This window comes from Rhinoderma darwinii, chromosome 2 (assembly GCF_050947455.1).
Source record: "Rhinoderma darwinii isolate aRhiDar2 chromosome 2, aRhiDar2.hap1, whole genome shotgun sequence".
NCBI lineage: Eukaryota > Metazoa > Chordata > Amphibia > Anura > Rhinodermatidae > Rhinoderma > Rhinoderma darwinii.
The window spans coordinates 445614674-445635405 of NC_134688.1; the positions used below are offsets into that span (position 1 = coordinate 445614674).

Below are 20732 nucleotides of genomic sequence, written 5' to 3' on the forward strand. Positions count from 1 at the left end.
ACAACAAGATAAGGAGATCCTTTCGTTACAAAACATCAGTGTAAATAAAAAGGACCGATTAATGTCAAATCACATTTCTGATAATAAAAGTGAAAAACTGACAGGCAAGTTAAAGTGTATGTTCACAAATGCCAGAAGTCTAGCAAGCAAAATGGGGGAGCTGGAGGCCTTGATACTGGAAGAAAATATAGATATAGTTGGTGTTGCTGAAACATGGCTGGACTGTTCACATGACTGGGCTGTAAATCTACAGGGTTTTACACTTTTTCGTAAAGACAGGACAAATAGGAAAGGTGGTGGTGTATGTCTGTATGTGAGAAGTGATATGAAGGCGAGTGTGAAAGAGACAATAGTGGGTCAAGACTGTGAGGAGGTTGAAACCTTGTGGGTGGAACTAGAAAGGGAGGTAAACACTGAAAAAATTACTTTTGGTGTAATCTATAGACCCCCCAATATAACTGAGGAGATGGAAGGTCAGATATATAAACAGATGGAGCGGGCTGCACAGGCGGGTACTGTAGTGATAATGGGAGATTTTAATTTCCGGGATATTAATTGGTGTCATGGTTCGGCTTCAACTGCAAAGGGGAGACATTTCCTCAACCTGTTGGAGGAAAATTTTATGGGCCAGTTTGTGGAAGACCCGACTAGAGGTGAAGCTCTGTTGGATCTGGTCATTTCTAATAATGCAGATCTTGTTGGGAATGTCAATGTTCGTGAAAACCTCGGTAACAGTGATCATAATATAGTTACATTTTACCTATACTGTAAAAAACAAACGCAGGCTGGGAGGGCAAAAACATTTAATTTTAAGAAAGCCAATTTCCCCAGGATGAGGGCTGCAATTCAGGATATAGACTGGGAAGAACTAATGTCAAATAATGGAACAAATGATAAATGGGAGATTTTCAAATCTACTTTGAGTTATTATAGTGCAAAATTTATTCCTACAGGTAATAAGTATAAACGACTCAAATTAAACCCCACATGGCCTACACCTTCTGTGAAAGGGGCAATACATGACAAAAAAAGGGCATTTAAAAAATACAAATCTGAGGGTACAGCTGTAGCCTTTGTAAAATATAAAGAGCTTAATAAAATCTGTAAAAATGTAATAAAATTAGCAAAAATACAAAATGAAAGGCAGGTGGCCAAGGATAGTAAAACAAATCCTAAAAAATTCTTCAAGCATATAAATGCAAAAAAGCCAAGGTCTGAACATGTAGGACCCCTAGATAATGGTAATGGGGAGTTGATCACAGGGGATCAAGAGAAGGCAGAGTTACTAAATGGGTTCTTTAGCTCTGTATATACAACAGAAGAAAGAGCAGCTGATGTAGCCGGTGCCAGTGCTGTTAATATATCAGTTGATATACTGAATTGGATGAATGTAGAGATGGTCCAAGCTAAATTAAATAAAATAAATGTGCACAAGGCTCCGGGACCAGATGGGTTACACCCTAGAATTCTTAAAGAGCTTAGTTCAGTTATTTCTGTCCCCCTTTTCATAATATTCAGAGAATCTCTAGTGACTGGTATAGTGCCAAGGGACTGGCGCAGGGCAAATGTGGTGCCTATTTTCAAAAAGGGCTCTAGGTCTTCCCCGGGTAATTATAGACCAGTAAGCTTAACATCCATCGTGGGGAAAATGTTTGAGGGGCTATTGAGGGACTATATACAGGATTATGTGACAATAAATAGCATTATAAGTGACAGCCAGCACGGTTTTACTAAGGACAGAAGTTGTCAAACTAACCTAATCTGTTTTTATGAAGAGGTGAGCAGAAGTCTAGACAGAGGGGCCGCTGTGGATTTAGTGTTTTTGGACTTTGCAAAGGCATTTGACACTGTCCCCCATAGACGCCTAATGGGTAAATTAAGGACTATAGGTTTAGAAAATATAGTTTGTAATTGGATTGAGAATTGGCTCAAGGACCGTATCCAGAGGGTTGTGGTCAATGATTCCTTCTCTGAATGGTCCCCGGTTATAAGTGGTGTACCCCAGGGTTCAGTGCTGGGACCACTATTATTCAACTTATTTATTAATGATATAGAGGATGGGATTAATAGCACTATTTCTATTTTTGCAGATGACACCAAGCTATGTAATATAGTTCAGACTATGGAAGATGTTCATTAATTACAGGCAGATTTAAACAAACTAAGTGTTTGGGCGTCCACTTGGCAAATGAAGTTTAATGTAGATAAATGTAAAGTTATGCATCTTGGTACCAACAACCTGCATGCATCATATGTCCTAGGGGGCGCTACACTGGCGGATTCACTTGTTGAGAAGGATCTGGGTGTACTTGTAAATCATAAACTCAATAACAGCATGCAGTGTCAATCAGCTGCTTCAAAGGCCAGCAGGATATTGTCGTGTATTAAAAGAGGCATGGACTCGCGGGACAGGGATGTAATAATGCCACTTTACAAAGCATTAGTGAGGCCTCATCTAGAATATGCAGTTCAGTTCTGGGCTCCAGTTCATAGAAAGGATGCCCTGGAGTTGGAAAAAATACAAAGAAGAGCAACGAAGCTAATAAGGGGCATGGAGAATTTAAGTTATGAGGAAAGATTGAAAGAATTAAACCTATTTAGCCTTGAAAAAAGACGACTAAGGGGGGACATGATTAACTTATATAAATATATTAATGGCACATACAAAAAATATGGTGAAATCCTGTTCCTTGTAAAACCCCCTCAAAAAACAAGGGGGCACTCCCTCCGTCTGGAGAAAAAAAGGTTCAAGCTGCAGAGGCGACAAGGCTTCTTTACTGTGAGAACTGTGAATCTATGGAATAGCCTACCGCAGGAGCTGGTCACAGCAGGGACAGTAGATGGCTTTAAAAAAGGGTTAGATAATTTCCTAGAACAAAAAAATATTAGCTCCTATGTGTAGAAATTTTTCCTTCCCTTTTCCCTTCCCTTGGTTGAACTTGATGGACATGTGTCTTTTTTCAGCCGTACTAACTATGTAACTATGTAACCCTAGGTTGTGTTCATATCTCCATTGGAGACTCTATCAGGATCCTCCCTCTCAGATTCCCTTAAAATATGCAGGGAAAAATAGCGCAATTTTTTCATATAAAATGATAGACACCATGACGAAAATCCGATGGGAGCTATTAAAGTCAATGTCTTCCGTCAGGTGCTAAAGGTATATGTCACGTAATGGATTTGTCACAGCATTGAATTCCATTTTTAGGTGTCGTTCACACTGAGTTTTTTGCAGGAGGAAAATTCTGACTCAAAATTCTGTTTGGGATTTTGAGGCAGATTTTGTCCTTTCCTGCACGTCGTTTGCCGCGATTTTCGCCGCGTTTTTCACTTGCGCCCACTGAGTGCTACGGGCAAAAACTCTGCAAAATACGCTTTCTCTGCCTCCCATTGATGTCAATGGGAGGTCAGATTCGTAAACGCGCGAAGATAGGGCATGTCCCTTTATAGACCACCAGAGTTTTTTTGGGGCCATACACACTGCGGTACCTGCATATTTTCTAATGACGATTCACAATATACAGTGTATGGGTATCTTTAAATGTATCATGTCTGAAGTTGGCAAACATCAAGCAATGTATATGTCATGGGGGTACTTCCTGACTCCTTCACACATGAACCTACACAAATATAATTTTGAATACAAAAATTATTTTACAAGACTCTGTTCACATCTCATTATTAGCCTCCGTTGCAGATTCCAGCATATCTGCCGGACAAAATAGCGCGTGCATGCAGGACGGAATGACGCACCCTGTTAAAGTCTACCATCGGTGTCCATTATGTGTTGGATCCGGTGCTTCCATTATTTTGTTTCTATAACGGAACAGAATAACGAAAATTCTAGCGCAGATTTGAAAAGGTCCTTATTGAAATGTCTTCCTTCAAAAGGGTTGTCCAGTGTGAAAAAATAAATCATATTCTATATATGATAAAAAAAAGTTAGACAATTTTGCAATATTTCTTTTTTATCAATTTCCCACGGTTTTCAAGATCTCTACTTGCTGTTTTTTAATAGGAACCGACATTGTTTCATGACAGTGGCTAAATTGTTGTCCTGGTCATGTGATGGATACACAGGTGCACGGCTCGTTACAGTAAGGGCGGATTTACATGAACGTGATATACGTCCGTGCAACGCGCGTGATTTTCACACGCCTCGCACGGACCTATATTAGTCTATGGGGCCGTGCCGACAGTCCGTGATTTTTATGCAGCGGGTGTCCGCTGCGTAAAACTCACGACATGTCCTATATTTCTGCATTTCTCGCACATCACGCACCCATTGAAGTCAATGGGTGCGTGAAAATCACGCGCACCACAATGAAGCACTTCCGTGGGACACGCGTGATTCGCGCAACAGCAGTCAAACGTATGATTGAAAACAGAAAAGCACCACGTGCTTTTCTGTTTACAAACATACAGAGTGTCATAATGATGGCGGCTGAGCGAAAATCACGCAGGCGCGCTTCATATGGTGATGCCACACGGAGCTGTTAAGTGCCTTTTGCGCGCGCAAAACGCCGCATTTTTTGCGTGCGCAAAACGCACACGCTCGTGTAAATCCGCCCTTAATGAGTCGTGCACCTACGTGTCAATCACATGATCATGGACAGATTTTTATCCCTGGGAGTAATCAATGTGAGTTCCTACTGAATTACAACAAGCAGAGATCTTGAAAACTGGGAAAAATTCTTAGCGAATATATTCAGAGCTAGCTCCAGGTGAATTTGGGCCTTTGGGAGTCCCAGTTAGTCCCCTATCTACGCCACTCTCAAGTTAACAATTTACTCCATTCCATCTGTCCAGGTTTGCCTGGTGCTAAAACTGGCCCCGGCTATGTAAGGCTGGATTCACACGAGCACATTACGTCCGTAATGGACGGAACGTATTTCATCCGCTAATCCCGGACCGAACACACTGCAGGGAGCCGTGCTCCTAGCATCATAGTTATCTATGATGCTAGGCGTCACTGCCTCGCTGCAGGACAACTGTCCCGTACTGTAATCATGTTTTCAGTACAGGACAGTAGTTCCACGGAGAGGCAGGGACTCCTAGCATCGTACATAACTATGATGCTAGGAGCCCGGCTCCCTGCACTGAGTTCAGTCCGGGATTAGCGGCTGAAATACGTTCCGTCCATTACGGACGTAATGTGCTCGTGTGAATCCAGCCTTACTGCTCAATCCCACAAATAAGATAGTCATTCCTATGACTCAAATAAGTCGAGTCGTGTACCCTTTTATGTCCCTTACCTTTTAATAAAGCAGATACTGAAACAGAGTTGGATTTTAATGGCCACAGCAGCCGTTTATTATCTTAAATAACAATGAATTTTAAATAACCAAATAACATAACTTTTTGAATTCCCCCCGAGGAATTCATCATAACATAAATAACCCTGTGACCCTCTCAGGGTCATAAACAACAAAAAGAATGACAGGGGCAAGTCCTTGAAGCCACCAATATTTTATTTACAGGTCATCTGCCCACCAATACCTTACCCCCAGTTGTTTACTGATGAGTGCCGTGCAACCCTGGATGGTCCAGATGGATGGAGTAGTGGATGGTTGGTGAATGGCCACCATGTCCCAACAAGGCTGCGACGTCAGCAAGGATGTGACGGAGTCATGTTTTGGGCTGGAATCATGGGGAGAGAGCTGGTAGGCCCCTTTAGGGTCCCTGACGGTGTGAAAATGACTTCTGCAAAGTACGTAGAGTTTATGACTGACCACTTTCTTCTGTGGTATAAAAAGAAGAACCGCGCCTTCCGTAGCAAAATTATCTTCATTCATGACAATGCACCATCTCATGCTGCAAAGAATACCTCTATGTCATTGGCTGCTATGGGCATAAAAGGAGAGAAACTCATGGTGTGGCCCCCATGTTCCCCTGACCTCAACCCTATTGAGAACCTTTGGAGCATCCTCAAGCAAAATATATATGAGGGTGGGAGGCAGTTCACATCAAATCAGAAGCTCTGGGAGGCTATTCTGACATCCTGCAAAGATATTCAAGCAGAAACTGTCCAAATTCAATGGATGCAAGAATTGTGAAGGTGATATCAGAGAAGGGGTCCTGTGTTAACATGTAACTTGGCTTGCTAAGTTTTTTTTGATTGAAAGAGCTTTTGATTTCTGTAAATATGACCTCCTGATGCTGCAAATTCAACAAATTACCATTTTAGTTCTCTTTACAACCTTTAAAATGTTTTGATCTCTGTTGTGCATAATAATTTGAAACAGTGCATTTTGAGTTTTTTACTTCTAAAAAAAAATCTGTTATCATTAGGAGATTTATTCAATAAAATTTGCATTATACTCCAACGGTTGATGGCTTGAAGATTATACCCACAGTCATTTGCATCGACTATTTAGGAAAGTCAGCGAAAAATAACATTTGCATAATAATTTGGAACGCGGTATAAAGCAGGAAAAGGTAAAGTAGGCGTCAACTCACCAGGCTGCCCAGGGGCTGTGAACCCGTCAGCCGGACACGCATGTTCACGTGTAGAGGCTGTCAGCTCACCATCATCCAATGCTCCGGTCCCGCTGTGGCGTCGTCCGCATTGGCAATGGGTGCACTGGGAATTCCAGCTCCTGGAAGGAACTTGGGAAAGGGATATCGCATCATCCTGGCGGCTCTCGACTCTCCTCAGCTGTCCTGAAGCACCGGCCACTTGGTGCTCGTTGCCTGGCACCCACACCACTGACCGCAGTCTGTGACCTCCGACACCATCCCCGACCGTCATCTGCGTGTCTAAACCAGGCGGCCCTCTGGCTGGCACCTCGCCATTTCCGCCCCCGCTGGAAGGAGGAGGGGTGGCCGGAAGTGAAGGCCGGAATCTTGTGGACACGGCCGCCGGGCGCCGCCGCGTTCTGGGATTCCTCCCAGTACCGGACCGTGGAGCAGCAGATGTCTGCTCCGCAGCCCGGCCTGAAGGGTCCACCGAGGGGCTCCTACTGCAGCGCCGTGCCCGCGGGATCACCTCCGGACTCAGCCGGGCGGGAGGTCTTGAGCGCCTCGTGGTGTGCTTCGCACCGGAAGTGCCGGCTGTATCCGGCGTCGCCGAGGAGACAGGCTCTCTCCGCCTGCTACCTGTCCCCGAGAGCGCCGTGCTCTTACCTCCGGCAGCTCCTGTACCGAAGGAGCCGATGTTGCGGGGGAGTGCTCCTGGCCTGCACCCTGAGCCTCCGATGACTCCCGGCCATCAGCTGACACCGGGCCCGCAATAAGCGCCGTTATCTGCCGATTAAGCCAACCAGGCTCCCTGGAAGAAGCGGCGGTCAGCAGCTGCTGCAGCATGTCTTCCTCAGACGCCATGGATGAAGAGGAGGGGAAGGACATGTTCCTGCTTCAGTGTCCTGGCGAAGAGAGGGAGAGAAAGCACAAGGAAAAGGTACTTCCCCCTATTCCCCCCCACCCCTTTTCCTTACTAGCCCTCCTACTGGCTTTATCCCAAATTCCCATAGGCCAAACCAACTCGTTACCCCTCCCATCTATTGTAGTCATGGAGGCCTCCCTTTATTCTATTTTTTTTGTCTGCAGTACGGCCTCTTCTTAACAAGATCATATATATTAGACAATTGCTAAATACGTAATTTCTTATTATACAAGCATAGGGTCATTAAAGGTGAAGCATCTCTCTAAGATTGGAGAATGATACTAAAGCTTAAGGTCCTTTTACATGGGCCATTTACAGGGCAACGAGCAATCATACGTAAACAGGGCAAGGATTAGACGATGAATGAAAAAACGCAAATTTATCGGCTTATTGTATAGTTTATGCAGCATGAAATATCGTTGTCAACAGCATATTCCCCTGTGTAAACTGAGAGATGCGCTGCCGCCATGATAGAAATGTGTGACGTCGAGCGATCAGAATAACAATCGCTCATCCCCAAACATAGTTCCTTGCGAAAAGAGCAAACAAGCGCCGATCAACGAGCTGTCTCGTTTATCGACGATCAATTACACGGCCCATGTCAGCCTGTGTGGACCCTTAGTGGCGTAAACCTTACAGATGCATTACATACAGATGTATCAAAGCTGAGTTGGTCATTTGGTACAACTCATTGTGACATCTCAATATGTTATCTGTAGTTTATCACAGGACTGCATCTACTGAATCTAGTTCACACAGAGTTTTTTTGCAGGCAGATTTTGAATTACTAGAGTTGATCTGCCGCTTTTTTTTTCTCCCCTTTTTTGCAGCTTTTTTTGCCCATGGCCGTTAAAGGAACAGTGTCACCAAAATTTTTTTTTAGATCAGTTTGATGTTAGTGTTTTATTAAAAACTTTTATATTTATTTGTGTGTTTGTATGTTACTTTTTTTTATTTTTGTACTTTTTCTTGTCCATGGGGGCTGCCATTTTTTTTTCCATTTCTGTATGTGTCGATTAACGACACATACAGACATGGAATACGGCAGCTACAGTCCCATAATGAATGCGAACGGGGCCCGTTCCATCCACTATGGTGTACGCCGTCTGTGTGGGAACGGCGCATGCACCGCTCCCACACAGTCCAAGTTGAACTGAGCGCCGTCCGGCGCCATTTTCCTGTGGACCGGAAGTCGCGGCCGGACAGTAAGATTACTACTTCCGGTCGCGGCTTCCGGACTTGTGCACTTGGAGCAGCGGCAGCAGACGGAGCGGACGGACCGGAGGGAGCGGCGGCGACTGGAGTAGATAAGTGATTTCTATGTATGTTCGTGTTTCAGTGTGTTTTACTAGTGTATGTAAACCTACTACACTGTGTGTTAGCTCAAAAAATGGTGACACACAGTGTAGGAGGTTTGACCGTTCAATCCCCTCGTTTCTCCCAGCACCAGCCAGGATAAAGGAGGGGGGGATTCTGAGAGCTCACTAGAGCGAGGGATTTTTTTCCAATTTTGCAGCATAAAGCAATGTGGTTGCTTTACCACATGCAATGCTGCAATTTTGGGAATTGCTCCATCTAGTGACCAGCACTGGGAAATGTTATAAATTAGAATCTAATTTATAATATTTCCTGACTCGTGAAAAAAACTAATTGTTTAACTAAAAAAAAAAAATGCATTTTTTGCTAGCAACACATTCCCTTTAAATATATTGCAAAAGCTGAGGGAAAAAAATACTCAAAACGAGCGTTGCTGTTTTTTCTGCCTCATTTATTTCAATAGGAGGTCAGAGCCGGAGACCGCTCGAATAATGAGAATGCTGCTTTTATTTTCTGCGAGCAGCCAAAAGCCGTCCAGGAAAATGAACACCTCAGCCTCCCATTGAAATCAATGGGGGGCAATCTGGGACATTTTTGATACGGATTGCGACGCGGTTTCCACATCAAAATCAGTGCCAAAAAATTCTGTGTGAACTGTCTGTGTGGACTTTGATAATATTTACACATAATATGACAAAAAAGTTTGATGGGTGACTGCTGGGACCCCCAGTAATCCAGTGTATAGTGCCATAGAAGTCAATCATAACCAAAATGTAATATCAGTTATCACAATGAATAAACTGTGCACCCCCCAAAGTTCAACACCATTGAAGTGACTGGGACTGAGCTGCAATACCACACACAACCTATGGGCAGGTGTGGTGCTGTTTTTGGAAGAAAATAACCAATGTTAAGTTTAATCCTTTACAACCCCATATAATGGCCTTGAAAAGTGGTGCTCACAGTGCTCCCTATACAGCGCCAGCCACAATGACCACCTCTCCAAACAGGGGCTCAAAAATACTGCAGCATTATACTCACCTCTTCCCTCGGAGCTGCACTCCTCTTCTAGTTACATATGTGCGGACAGTGACAGGCCAGTCCTAGCAGCAGTGATAGATGTCCAGCCCCTATGTATAAGGCCTGATTTACACGAGCATTTGACAGCTCCGTGTGTCATCCGTGTATGATGCGCGGCTGCGAGATTTTCGCGCAGCCGCCATCATAGAGATGAGGCTAGTTGACGCCCGTCACTGTCCAAGGTGCTGAAAGAGCTAACTAATCGGCAGTAACTCTTTCAGCACCCGCGACAGTGAGTTCCCATCACAATCTACACCAACCTGTGAATCAAAAAAAGACGTTCATACTTACCATGAACTTCCTGCTTCCTCCAGTCCGGTCTCCCGGCCGTTGCCTTGGTGACGCGTCCCTCTCTTGTCATCCGGCCCCACCTCCCAGGATGACGTGGCAGTCCATGAGACCGCTGCAGCCTGTGATTGGCTGCAGGCTGTGCTTGGCCTGTGATTGGCTGCAGCTGTCACTTGGACAGAATTGTCATCCCGGGAGGTCAGACTGGAGGAAGAAGCCGGGAGTTCTCGGTAAGTCAGAACTTTTTTTTTTACACGTTCATGTATATTGTGATCGGAAGTCACTGTCCATGGTGCTGAACCAGTTTAACTCTTTCAGCACAGTGACTGTCTCCTGCCGTCGCGTACCCGAACATTTTTTGCCAGGTTCGGTCAAAACGAGTTCGGCCGAACCCGGTGAAGTTCGGTGCGCTCATCTCTAATTTGACACTCCGTTTGGATGTTTGTAAACAGAAAAGCACGTGGTGCTTTTCTGTTTACATTCATCCTTTTGACAGCTCTTGCGCGAATCACGCAGTTCGCACGGAAGTGCTTCCGTGCAGCATGCGTGGTTTTCACGCACCCACTAACTTCAATGGGTGCGTGATGCGCAAAAAACGCACGATTATAGAACATGTCGTGAGTTTTACGCAACGCACTCGCGCTGCGCAAAATTCACGCATCGTCTACACTGCCCCATAGACTAATATAGGTGCGTACGACACGCGTGAAAAGCACGCGCGTCGCACGCGCGTATATTACGCTCGTGTAAATGAGGCCTTAATCACACACTCTATAGGCCAAAATGTGACAATTATACATATATTATTTACACAAACATCAGTGGAAAATCTGAACAACAGCGGATACTGTATATCAGCCATGTAACATATTCATGCAGATATGACATGGTGAATGGAATACATGTGGGGCCGCTTACAACAGCTGTTTGTCACTTGTATCAATGAAATATATATGACTTCATGCCATGTATAAATTTGTTGTGCCCTTCATGAAAAAAAGTCAGGCCTAGGCAAAAATTATAGTACTTTCATATAATAATATCATTTATTTTTATTTTTAAATAAACGACCCCAAGTATCATGGATAAGCTGATGTATTTATTGTCATCTATGGAAGGACAGCAAGAGAAAAAAAATCTGTGCTTTAGAGTAGTATAGGAGAAAGAAGTATATATGTCTTGTTATGTAATTACTACAGTCTGCTAGGAGAATAGTGTAATACTAGTGTGAGAGGCAGAAGTGACACTGACAACACCCAGACTCCTGAGAATCACCCCCTGAGAGGCATTGTGCTTATAATAACCCCATCTGTAATGTAGGATACTTAGAAAAGATGAGTTACAAAAATACTAGATGGATGGATAAATAGATAGATAGATAGATAGATAGATAGATAGATAGATAGATAGATAGATAGATAGATAGATAGATAGATAGATAGATAGATAGATAGATAGATAGATATGAGATAGATAGATAGATAGATAGATAGATAGATAGATAGATAGATAGATAGATAGATAGATAGATAGATAGATAGATAGATAGATAGATAGATAGATATGAGATAGATAGATAGATAGATAGATAGATAGATAGATAGATAGATAGATAGATAGATAGATAGATAGATAGATAGATAGATAGATAGATAGATAGATAGATAGATAGATATGAGATAGATAGATAGATAGATAGATAGATAGATAGATAGATAGATAGATAGATAGATAGATAGATAGATAGATAGATAGATAGATAGATAGATATGAGATAGATAGATAGATAGATAGATAGATAGATAGACAGACAGACAGACAGACAGACAGACAGATAGATAGATAGATAGATAGATAGATAGATAGATAGATAGATAGATAGATAGATAGATAGATAGATAGATAGATAGATAGACATGAGATAGATAGATAGACATGAGATAGATAGATAGATATTAGATAGATAGATAGATAGATAGATAGATAGATAGATAGATAGATAGATAGATAGATAGATAGATAGATAGATAGATAGATAGATAGATAGATAAGATTATGTTGGTGGAAGTCCATGAGCTTGAACCCCTTCATACACCTATTTATAAAAGTTAATGCAAGAGAAAAGTGCAGCAGTTACCCATAGCAGCCAAGCAGAATTCCGCTCTCATTTTCTATATGGGCTTCTGAGAAGAGAAAGCTGCAACCTCTTTGGTAGCTATGGGCAACTAACACACTTTTCACTTGCATTCGTTTTTATAGCTCTCCCCCATAGTTCATACATACAAATCACTTACTGGTCTACATTCCCGAAGCTGCACTTCCATTTCTGAATAGACATGTCACCAAAAAGATTTTTTTTAAAAACACCTACATTTTATCTTTCATGTCTTTAGTGGTTTTTAATAAAACACTGACTCAAACAAATATACACAGTAGAATAATATATTACTGCCAGCTGTACTTTGGTCTTCTCCAAAATGGCTCCCGCTCCCAGTAATACTATTGAGTAGACTGGTGACGTCACTGGGTGCTCTTGTGATCGGTTTTCCCTGCTGTGAAGCTGCTTAGTAAGAGGCATGCAGGAGAGCTGAGCTTGTGTCTCATCATGTTAAAGAGACAGGAGGAGGCAGACAGGACGATATTCGTGGGGAACCTGGACTGTAATGTGAAAGAGGAGACCCTCTATGAGCTGTTCCTGCAGGTACAGGGGACATACATTATAAAAACTTATAGGGAGGTGCCAGCTCTTTTTATTTATTTTTTATTAAAGGAGGGGGTGGTAGGATTATTTATGTAGTATTAATTTGTATGCCAACTGGTAAAACTCCAAGTACTTTTTAATTGCCTTCCTAACCGGACCATAGAGGCAAGGCGCTAACACCCCCTATATATTCCAATAATTTTGGCGCTTCGTGTGCCTTTAACCGCTTCAGGACCGGGCTATTTTGAGCCTTCAGGACCAGACGCCGTTTAGACATTTTTAGCACGCGTTAGTTTAACGGCTATAACTTTTTTTATTTGTTCGGCTAGCGACGTGATTTTTACGACGTTTTTTTTCCGTAGACAACGCAGGTTAATTGGGTCAGGACTAGTGTTACGGCAATGATTGGCATGGGGAACGTCTTTATTTTTGCTTTATTTTACATTTATTTTTTTAATATTATGGTCTGTCCCTCAAAGGTCAGAAAATACCTTTTTTTTTTTTTTTACTTTTATGCCTTGTTTTTCCACTGTAAGGGTGTGTTCACACGCAGTGAGCAAAAACGTCTGAAAATACGGAGCTGTTTTCAGGCGAAAACAGCTCCTTATTTTCAGACCTTTTTTTTAACAACTCGTGTTTTTCGCTGCGTTTTTTACGGACGTTATTGGAGCTGGTTTTCAATGAAAAACGCCTCCAAAAACGTCCCAAGAAGTGACATGCACTTCTTTTTCGTGGGTGTCTTTTTACGCGCCGTATTTTGACAGCGACGTGTAAAATTACACCTCGTGGGAACAGAACATCGTAAAACCCATTGCAAGCAATGGGCAGATGTTTGTAGGTGTAATGGAGACGTTTTTTCAGGCGTAAATCGAGGCGTAAAATGGCCAAATTACATCTGAAAGCACTGAGTGTGAACATACCCTCAGGCTTGTCCACATGTAATGGAATTGCTGGAGTAAATTTAATAAATGGAATAAAAAGACGTTCCTCTGCAGAAAAACCACACAGTTTCCTGCGTTTTTTACTGCAGAAAAAGTTGTGGATTTTGCTGCGTTTTTCTCAATGTTGGGAGATGGTGATATCTCCTGAAAAACACAGCAATTCTGTCCACTTTCTGCAGCAGGAATTGACCTACTGCGGTCCGAAAAATACGCATCGCTGGTGAATTTCTGCTCAGAAATTTTATGCAGCGTCTGGATGAGATTTATTAAATCTCACCCACTTTGCTGCTACAGTATTCCGCTGCGTATTCCCCCAGTCCGCAATTCCGGACAGAAAATATGCAGAAATTCCGTTACGTGTGGACACCGCCCCAGTTAAAGGGAAAATCAGCCCTCTTATAGTGACTATTGTCACTTAGGGTATGTTCACACACCCTATTTACGGACGTAATTCAGGCGTTTTAACCTCGAATTACGTCCGAAAATACGGCACCAAAGCGTCGGCAAACATCTGCCCATTCATTCGAATGGACTTTACGATGTTCTGTGCCGACGGTCATTTTTTTTATGTAAAAAAGACGCCCACGTCAAAGAAGTGCCTGTCCCTTCTTGAGACGTAATTGGAGCCGTTTTCCATTGACTCCATAGAAAAACAGCTCCAATTAACGTCCGTAATGGACACAGCGAAAAACGCCTGCAACATGCCATTACGTCTGAAATTGCGGAGCTGTTTTCACCTGAAAACAGCTGCGTAATTTCAGACGTGCCAGCAGCACCCCGCCACTAACGGCACCCCGGCTGTCACGTAACAAGTCACATGATCACCGGGACCTGCGTCGCTGCCTCTTTGCTGTACACATCGGCCATTGAGCGCTGTGTACAAGAGATCAGAGAACATAGAAGCAGTGAAAACTGCTTCTATTTTATCTTCGGAGTCCCCGGCAGTCACTGACATTCAGCCACCCGATCACTCAGACATCCAGCTAAAATCTGCGCCGTAGATACTTATTTACAGCTGGTGGTCGGGAACCAGTGATACAGGAAATGTGCTGCAAATCTGGGTCATTGGCATTTAAGTTTTGTGATCAATGCAAAAATCAATATCGTTAAATGTTTGAATTGGAGATTCTGATAGGTCTGAATTTTTAGCGCTGTGATAATATCGGACAGTGACCGAGAACATTTATAATGCAAGTCCAAAAAGTGTTGTAATTTGTGTTCATGCCATGATGGGTACCCTGATATTCATCACAGATTGTCTATAGTCAGTATAAAATCATATTGGAGTCCTCAACCTACCAAAAATCTGATTAATACAGCGGACTGAGATGGCTGTGACGTGGTGTGACTGTAGCCAAGCAGTATCGCCTCTTATCTGCTGTCCGTAAAATGCAGAGCCTGCTTCTAGCTATATTACACCCTGTTCACACTGCATTTGCAGCACACCTTTGGTGTATACATCTCCCTATGTATAAGCTGAACGTACAGGATCCCATTCAATTAAAAATATGTCCTCTACTTTTGCTTTCTATAGCGTCAAAAAAAACAAGAAAAGTACCATCATACTATCAAGATCTAAACCAAACCACACTCTTAGCATACGTTGCGTCCATAGTTCGTGCTGCTGAATGGCTGTTTGGGGCCCCTTTAGAAAGGATGTCCTCTGCTAATTTTGGCTGATTGGCAGTACCACGTGGCTGCAACCACAGCAATTTAATTTGTATGTGTTGGACACGCGGCCGTGTGGTCCTGCTTAGCGATCAGACAAGCGGGACACTTAAAGGGGCTGTCCCAGAATTGTCAATTATCACCTATACACGGAGCTTTCCATCATCAGTTACCGGCATTGTAGTCTCCTTCTTATCCTTTTCCATTATCTATATGTTTTTGTGTAGAGTAGCTAACTTCCAAACATTTTCAACACATAACTGCACCTACATTTTGCAACACCTTGTTGGGTCCATATTTAGCTGTACTGAGGGCACAAGGGGTGAAACCAGTGAATTCAATACAACATCTGTTGAGATCCATTTTGCATGGGTGGAACTATATAATCATAGTGTTATTAAACGAGAATCCTCAGGTGGTCCCACGATGAGTTTTATATAGTAACAGGTTGGTAGCTGCCAGTTTGGTAATTGCCCCCATTGGGACCCTTGGAGCCAGCTGGTGATTTTGCGTTCTTAATTACCCTCTAGTCAATAGCAGACCAGTCAGTAGTACAAGATTATCATCATTATTATGGCTTTTATTTTCCAGGCTGGACCACTGATCAAAGTGACTATTGCAAAAGATAAGGAGGGAAATTTCAAGTCGTTTGGCTTTGTCTGCTTCAAACACACTGAATCTGTGCCTTACGCTATATCTTTGCTAAATGGAATCCGCTTATTCGGCAGACCCATTAAACTCCAGTATCGATTTGGTAGGTTTACAGGGTTACTATTGTTTTAATCACATCTTATGCTGATATTTACTGTCTTCAAAGAATAGGTGCGATAATCTTTACATTTATTCATTTATATACTTGAATATCATCTACAATATAGTATATACAGTATAGTATACAAAACAGGACGTTTTAATGAATGGGATAGAAAAATCTCTTATCGGCTCAGATTCTTTCATTAAAACTTGCTACTTTCAGCAGACACCTACAACAAGACTTCTGCGAATAAAAGGAAATACTAAGATGGCAATTATCCTTGGAAGAAATTTAGCAAGTCATAGCGATGATAGACAGCATACTAAGGCTTTGTTCACATCTGGGTCAGGGATTTCCATGGTTTTGCTCTGTCATACGAGCAGAACAATGAAAAACGAGCCTCCGGATTTGTTGCACTATTATGTCTGCCGTTTTTTAGAAATATCTTTAGATACCGGTATCAAAGGGACACTAAATTAAAAGGTTAACAAAAAGCAAGGAAAGTACTAGCAATAATTCTCATGATGTCTGCTGCGGCAGCTGATCAGCGGGGGGGCCGGACCTAATATTGATGGCCTCAACGATGGATAAGCTATCAATTTTAAAATCCGAAATAAACCCTTTAACGAAGAACTCTAGTGAAAACACAACTTTTCAATATATTGCCCACACCTGCCTATCAAATATGTACCTCTTTAATGTATACTATACGTCCCTGGAATTCAGCCTCCTGTCTGCTCCAGATCCAATGCCATTATAAATGTTAGGGAATGTTCACACGGCCTATTTTCGGCTGTTTTTCGGGCTAAAACATTGGAAGCAGAACGCCTGCAAACATCTGCCCATTGATTTCAATGGGAAAAATGCCGTTCTGACGGGGCGTTTTTTCCGCAGCTGTTTTTAAAAATACCATAGTAGACAACGGTATTTATTCCGTCAAAGCTACGGAACCCCTGCACAACGGAGACAAACGGAAACCATTTGCACCGGATCCGTCACCATTGAAATCAGCGGTGATGGAAACTGAAACCTCTGGTTTCCGTTTGTGTCAGTCAGGGCTACGTTCCGATGGAACGGAGACCTGCCGCAGATGTGAACGCAGCCTAACTGTGTGACCGCAATCTGCCTAGTCATTAGAAGTAACTGCGATAGGAGTTCGTGACATTCCCCCTCCCATGTATCTAAAATAAAAAAGGCAAGCAACAAATTAAATTAAAAATGTCCTTTGTTTTTTTTATCTGAGCACCATTGTAAGGCCCCATGCACACGAACGTAAAAACTCCCGTAATCATGGGCCGTAATTACGTGCCCATAGACTTCTATTGGCCACGGGTACCTCCCCGTATGCTTACGGGAAGGTGCCCGTGCTGTTGAAAAATATAGAACATGTCCTATTTTAGGCCGTGATTACGTCACGGTCATGCCCATAGAAGTCTAAGGGGCTCCCGTAATTACGGGTGACTACGTGTGTGCACCCGTAATTACGGGAGCGTTGCTAGGCGACGTCAGGGGATAGTCACTATCCAGGCTTCTGAAAGAGTTAAACGATTGTCAGTAACTCTTTCAGCACCCTGGACAGTGGCTACCGATCACAATATAGATTAACTTGTAAAAAAAAAAAAAGACGTTCATACTTACCCAGAACTCCCTGCTTCTTCCTCCAGTCCGGCCTCCTGGGATGACGTTTCAGCCCATGTGACTGCTGGAGCCAATCACAGGCTGCAGCGGTCACATGGACTGCCGCGTCATCCAGGGAGGTTGAGCTGGATGTCGAAAGAGGGACGCATCACCAAGGCAACGGCAGGGTAAGTATGAATTTCTTTTACTTTTACTACGGAAAGGGCTGTCCCTTCTCTCTATCCTGCACTGATAGAGAGAAGGGGCTGCCAATTAGTGCAGTGCAATTTTGCAGCGGAAACGTGCCCGTAAATACGGGTGGAATACTGGTGACACCGGACCCGTATTTACGGGCACGGGTCCGTAAATACTGGTGCAATACGGGTCGTATACGTGTGACCAAGGACCCGTATTTACGGAAGGAAAAAAATAAGTTTGTGTGCATGAGGCCTAAGGATTTATTCTCATGTTCAGGATTTGATCTTTTTATTTATTTTTTTTATTCATTTTTTTTTAATTCATTTTTTTTTTTGGGCTAAAACCAGGAGTGATCTCAAATAAGAGTAGTGTCTGATTTGTACTTTTATATTTTGTCTCCCTCTATGATCCATGCCTGTTTTTTTGGGCTCCATAAACGGCATAAAAAAACCTGATCAAAACCTGCACGTGTGAATACACCCTTAGAAACCTGCAAAAAAAGCTGTGTAGTCTGATCCTGACCTATTGCCATCCATATGTCCCCTACTTCTTGCTAACCTACCAAATGTATGCTACTAAAAAGTAGAGGACAGATGTAAAACAGTATAACTGCAGGGACAGACCACAGAGGGTTTATATGTAGTCTGTTACCATGGAGACACAGAATCAAAACAATAGGATATTTTTAAATAAGACTTTCTGAAAAGTTGCATAATTTTTAATTTTAAATGCATTGGATCAAGAACAAGGACCTGTCACTTCTCCTGACTTGTCCATTTTGGTAAGTACTTGTATTCCCCATGGAATAACAATTCTGAAACATATTTCCTAAGAACTCTGCGTTGTGCCATTCCTCTGTTATTCCTCCTAGAAATTTATGAATAACTATAAAACTGGGTGTTACCATTCCCCTTGTCAAAGGGGTGTGTCTCTACAGTCTCACTCTGTCAGCACTGATTGGTCAGTATGTGGGACACACCCCCAACTGGTAATACCTAGTTATCAATTTATTCATGAACAGCACAATGCAGAGTTCTAAGAAAAGATCGAGAATTATTCATGGGGAATACAATAATTTACTACAACAGCCGTGTCATGAGATGAGACTGGTCCCATTTAAAAAAAATAAAAAATTGGTTAGAAAAGTGGACTTCCCTTTAAATATGTAGCTTTGTAGGAGAGATTTATTAAATGTACCACTGCTGTTCTACAATACTGATGTGTTCTGTTTTTTTATTCTAGGAAGTTCTTATTCTGGTGAACCAAGCAATGTCTTCCAAGGACCTGATAATGGTTTTGTGGCAAACCAAGCGGACTATGGGTGAGATTTTAGGGATATTCCAGATACATAATTTAGTGCTGTTCCAGATAGAAACCTATTTTTCCCATCCCAAAACCTTTGTCTTCACTCCAAGTTCTATAGAATTACATATGAATACGATTGATGGGGCAGGGAAGGGAAAATGGGTTCTATCAGAGCCCAAAATAATATTTTTCCATTATCTTCTTTCATTTATAGATTTCCTTTAATGGGAGACCCTTATACACCAAGTTTCCCTATGCCCTACATGGATAGCAGTTATTTCTCAGAGGCGTATCACTATTTTCAAGGCATGGTAAGTGAATATGATCAGTGTGCAATTTTTTGTATTTGACATTATATAATGTATCGGACCCACCCTCTGCGGCTCTGTTTAAAAGGGATGTGGGTGTGTGATGAGAACCCCTTCAATAGATTGTAGGCGATGTCAGCCATATTGGTTGTTTTAGGGAGAACGCTGTTTGATATGTGAACATAACATAAACATTTTTTCTTTTCCATATTCAGATGAACCAGTTTTTAGCTTTCCAGCACCCTCAATTTGGTGCGGCAGCTCAAGAAGCTCAACCTTGCAACACGATGGACCAATTGAGCACAGAAACATTTCCCCCATATGAAGAACCCACAGGAAATTGTAGTGCCGGCCCAAGTTCTCAGGGACAGGATTTAAAGATTTTATATGATCATAAATCTAAATCAAGGCCCGTAAAGCGAAGGAGAGAAGCGGAGAGCAGCGATACTGATCATGATAACTCGGAGGCAAAAAAAGTCAAGTCTGGTCATAAGCTAAAAAAACGCAAAAAGTCTAAGCGGAGAAAGCGCTGAATCCAAGCACAAGGGGATTACACGATCGTGTACATGGCATGGAGCTAGTTCAAAATGGACCCAGAACCTGGGCTATTACACGTTGCTTGACCTTGAGAAACCTTATTTAAATGTACTGCCAACTTTTATAGTCTGAAGGCAATTCCATTTTTTTGCACTTTATCTAGATTTTGGCTGCAAGACAATGACTGGTGGTTATATAATAGAATGAATGTTATATGAAAGTCACAGCAAATGCAGTAAAGATGTCTGTTTACAATTCCCTTGGTGTAATCTTGAAATATTACTAAGGTAATAAAAATATAAATATGAAGAATTTTTAACTCCATGACTTAATATGCATTAAAGGCACACTACACCTTAAATAATCATTTAAATACGGCTAAACTTTCCAGGAAAATAAATGGCCATACTGAGGGCGAATTAATCCCTTCCCGCTTTGGCCACTTTTGACCTTCCTGACAGACTCATCATTCAAATTTGACATGTTTCACTTTGAGGTAATAACTTCGGAATGCTTTTACCTATCCAAGCAATTCTGATATTTTCTCGTGACACATTTGACTTTGTTACTGGCAAAATTTGCTCGATACATTCAGTATTTAAAGGGGCTTTCCCACGAACTAAAATACAGTTAA

At 42.3% G+C, this 20732-nt stretch overlaps 2 protein-coding genes across 2 annotated transcripts in view; one reads left to right on the forward strand and one right to left on the reverse strand.

The window, feature by feature from the left end:
• The window catches only part of LOC142743584 (stomatin-like), a 62667-nt gene extending 49948 nt beyond the window's left edge, over nt 1–12719 (reverse strand). Inside the window, exon 1 of the mRNA XM_075854494.1 lies at nt 12364–12719. The gene's annotated coding sequence lies outside the window, so the exon portion shown is untranslated. The remainder of the gene's footprint in view (nt 1–12363) is intronic.
• RBM11 (RNA binding motif protein 11) lies at nt 12613–20410 on the forward strand. The gene is made up of 5 exons (XM_075854495.1): nt 12613–12770; nt 15971–16133; nt 19191–19269; nt 19468–19564; nt 19777–20410. The coding sequence occupies exons 1-5, from the start codon at nt 12675–12677 to the stop codon at nt 20092–20094; spliced, it is 753 nt and encodes a 250-aa protein (XP_075710610.1). The 5' UTR covers nt 12613–12674; the 3' UTR covers nt 20095–20410.
• Nucleotides 20411–20732: the final 322 nt, after the last annotated feature.

What these genes read in the sequence shown, in the direction of transcription:
- RBM11 (XM_075854495.1), top strand. Translation starts at nt 12,675, where the DNA reads ATGTTAAAGAGACAGGAGGAGGCAGACAGGACGATATTCGTGGGGAAC. An exon ending in TCTATGAGCTGTTCCTGCAG is followed by an intron (nt 12,771 to 15,970) that starts GTACAGGGGACA and finishes TTTATTTTCCAG; the next exon opens with GCTGGACCACTGATCAAAGT. An exon ending in ATCACTATTTTCAAGGCATG is followed by an intron (nt 19,565 to 19,776) that starts GTAAGTGAATAT and finishes TTCCATATTCAG; the next exon opens with ATGAACCAGTTTTTAGCTTT.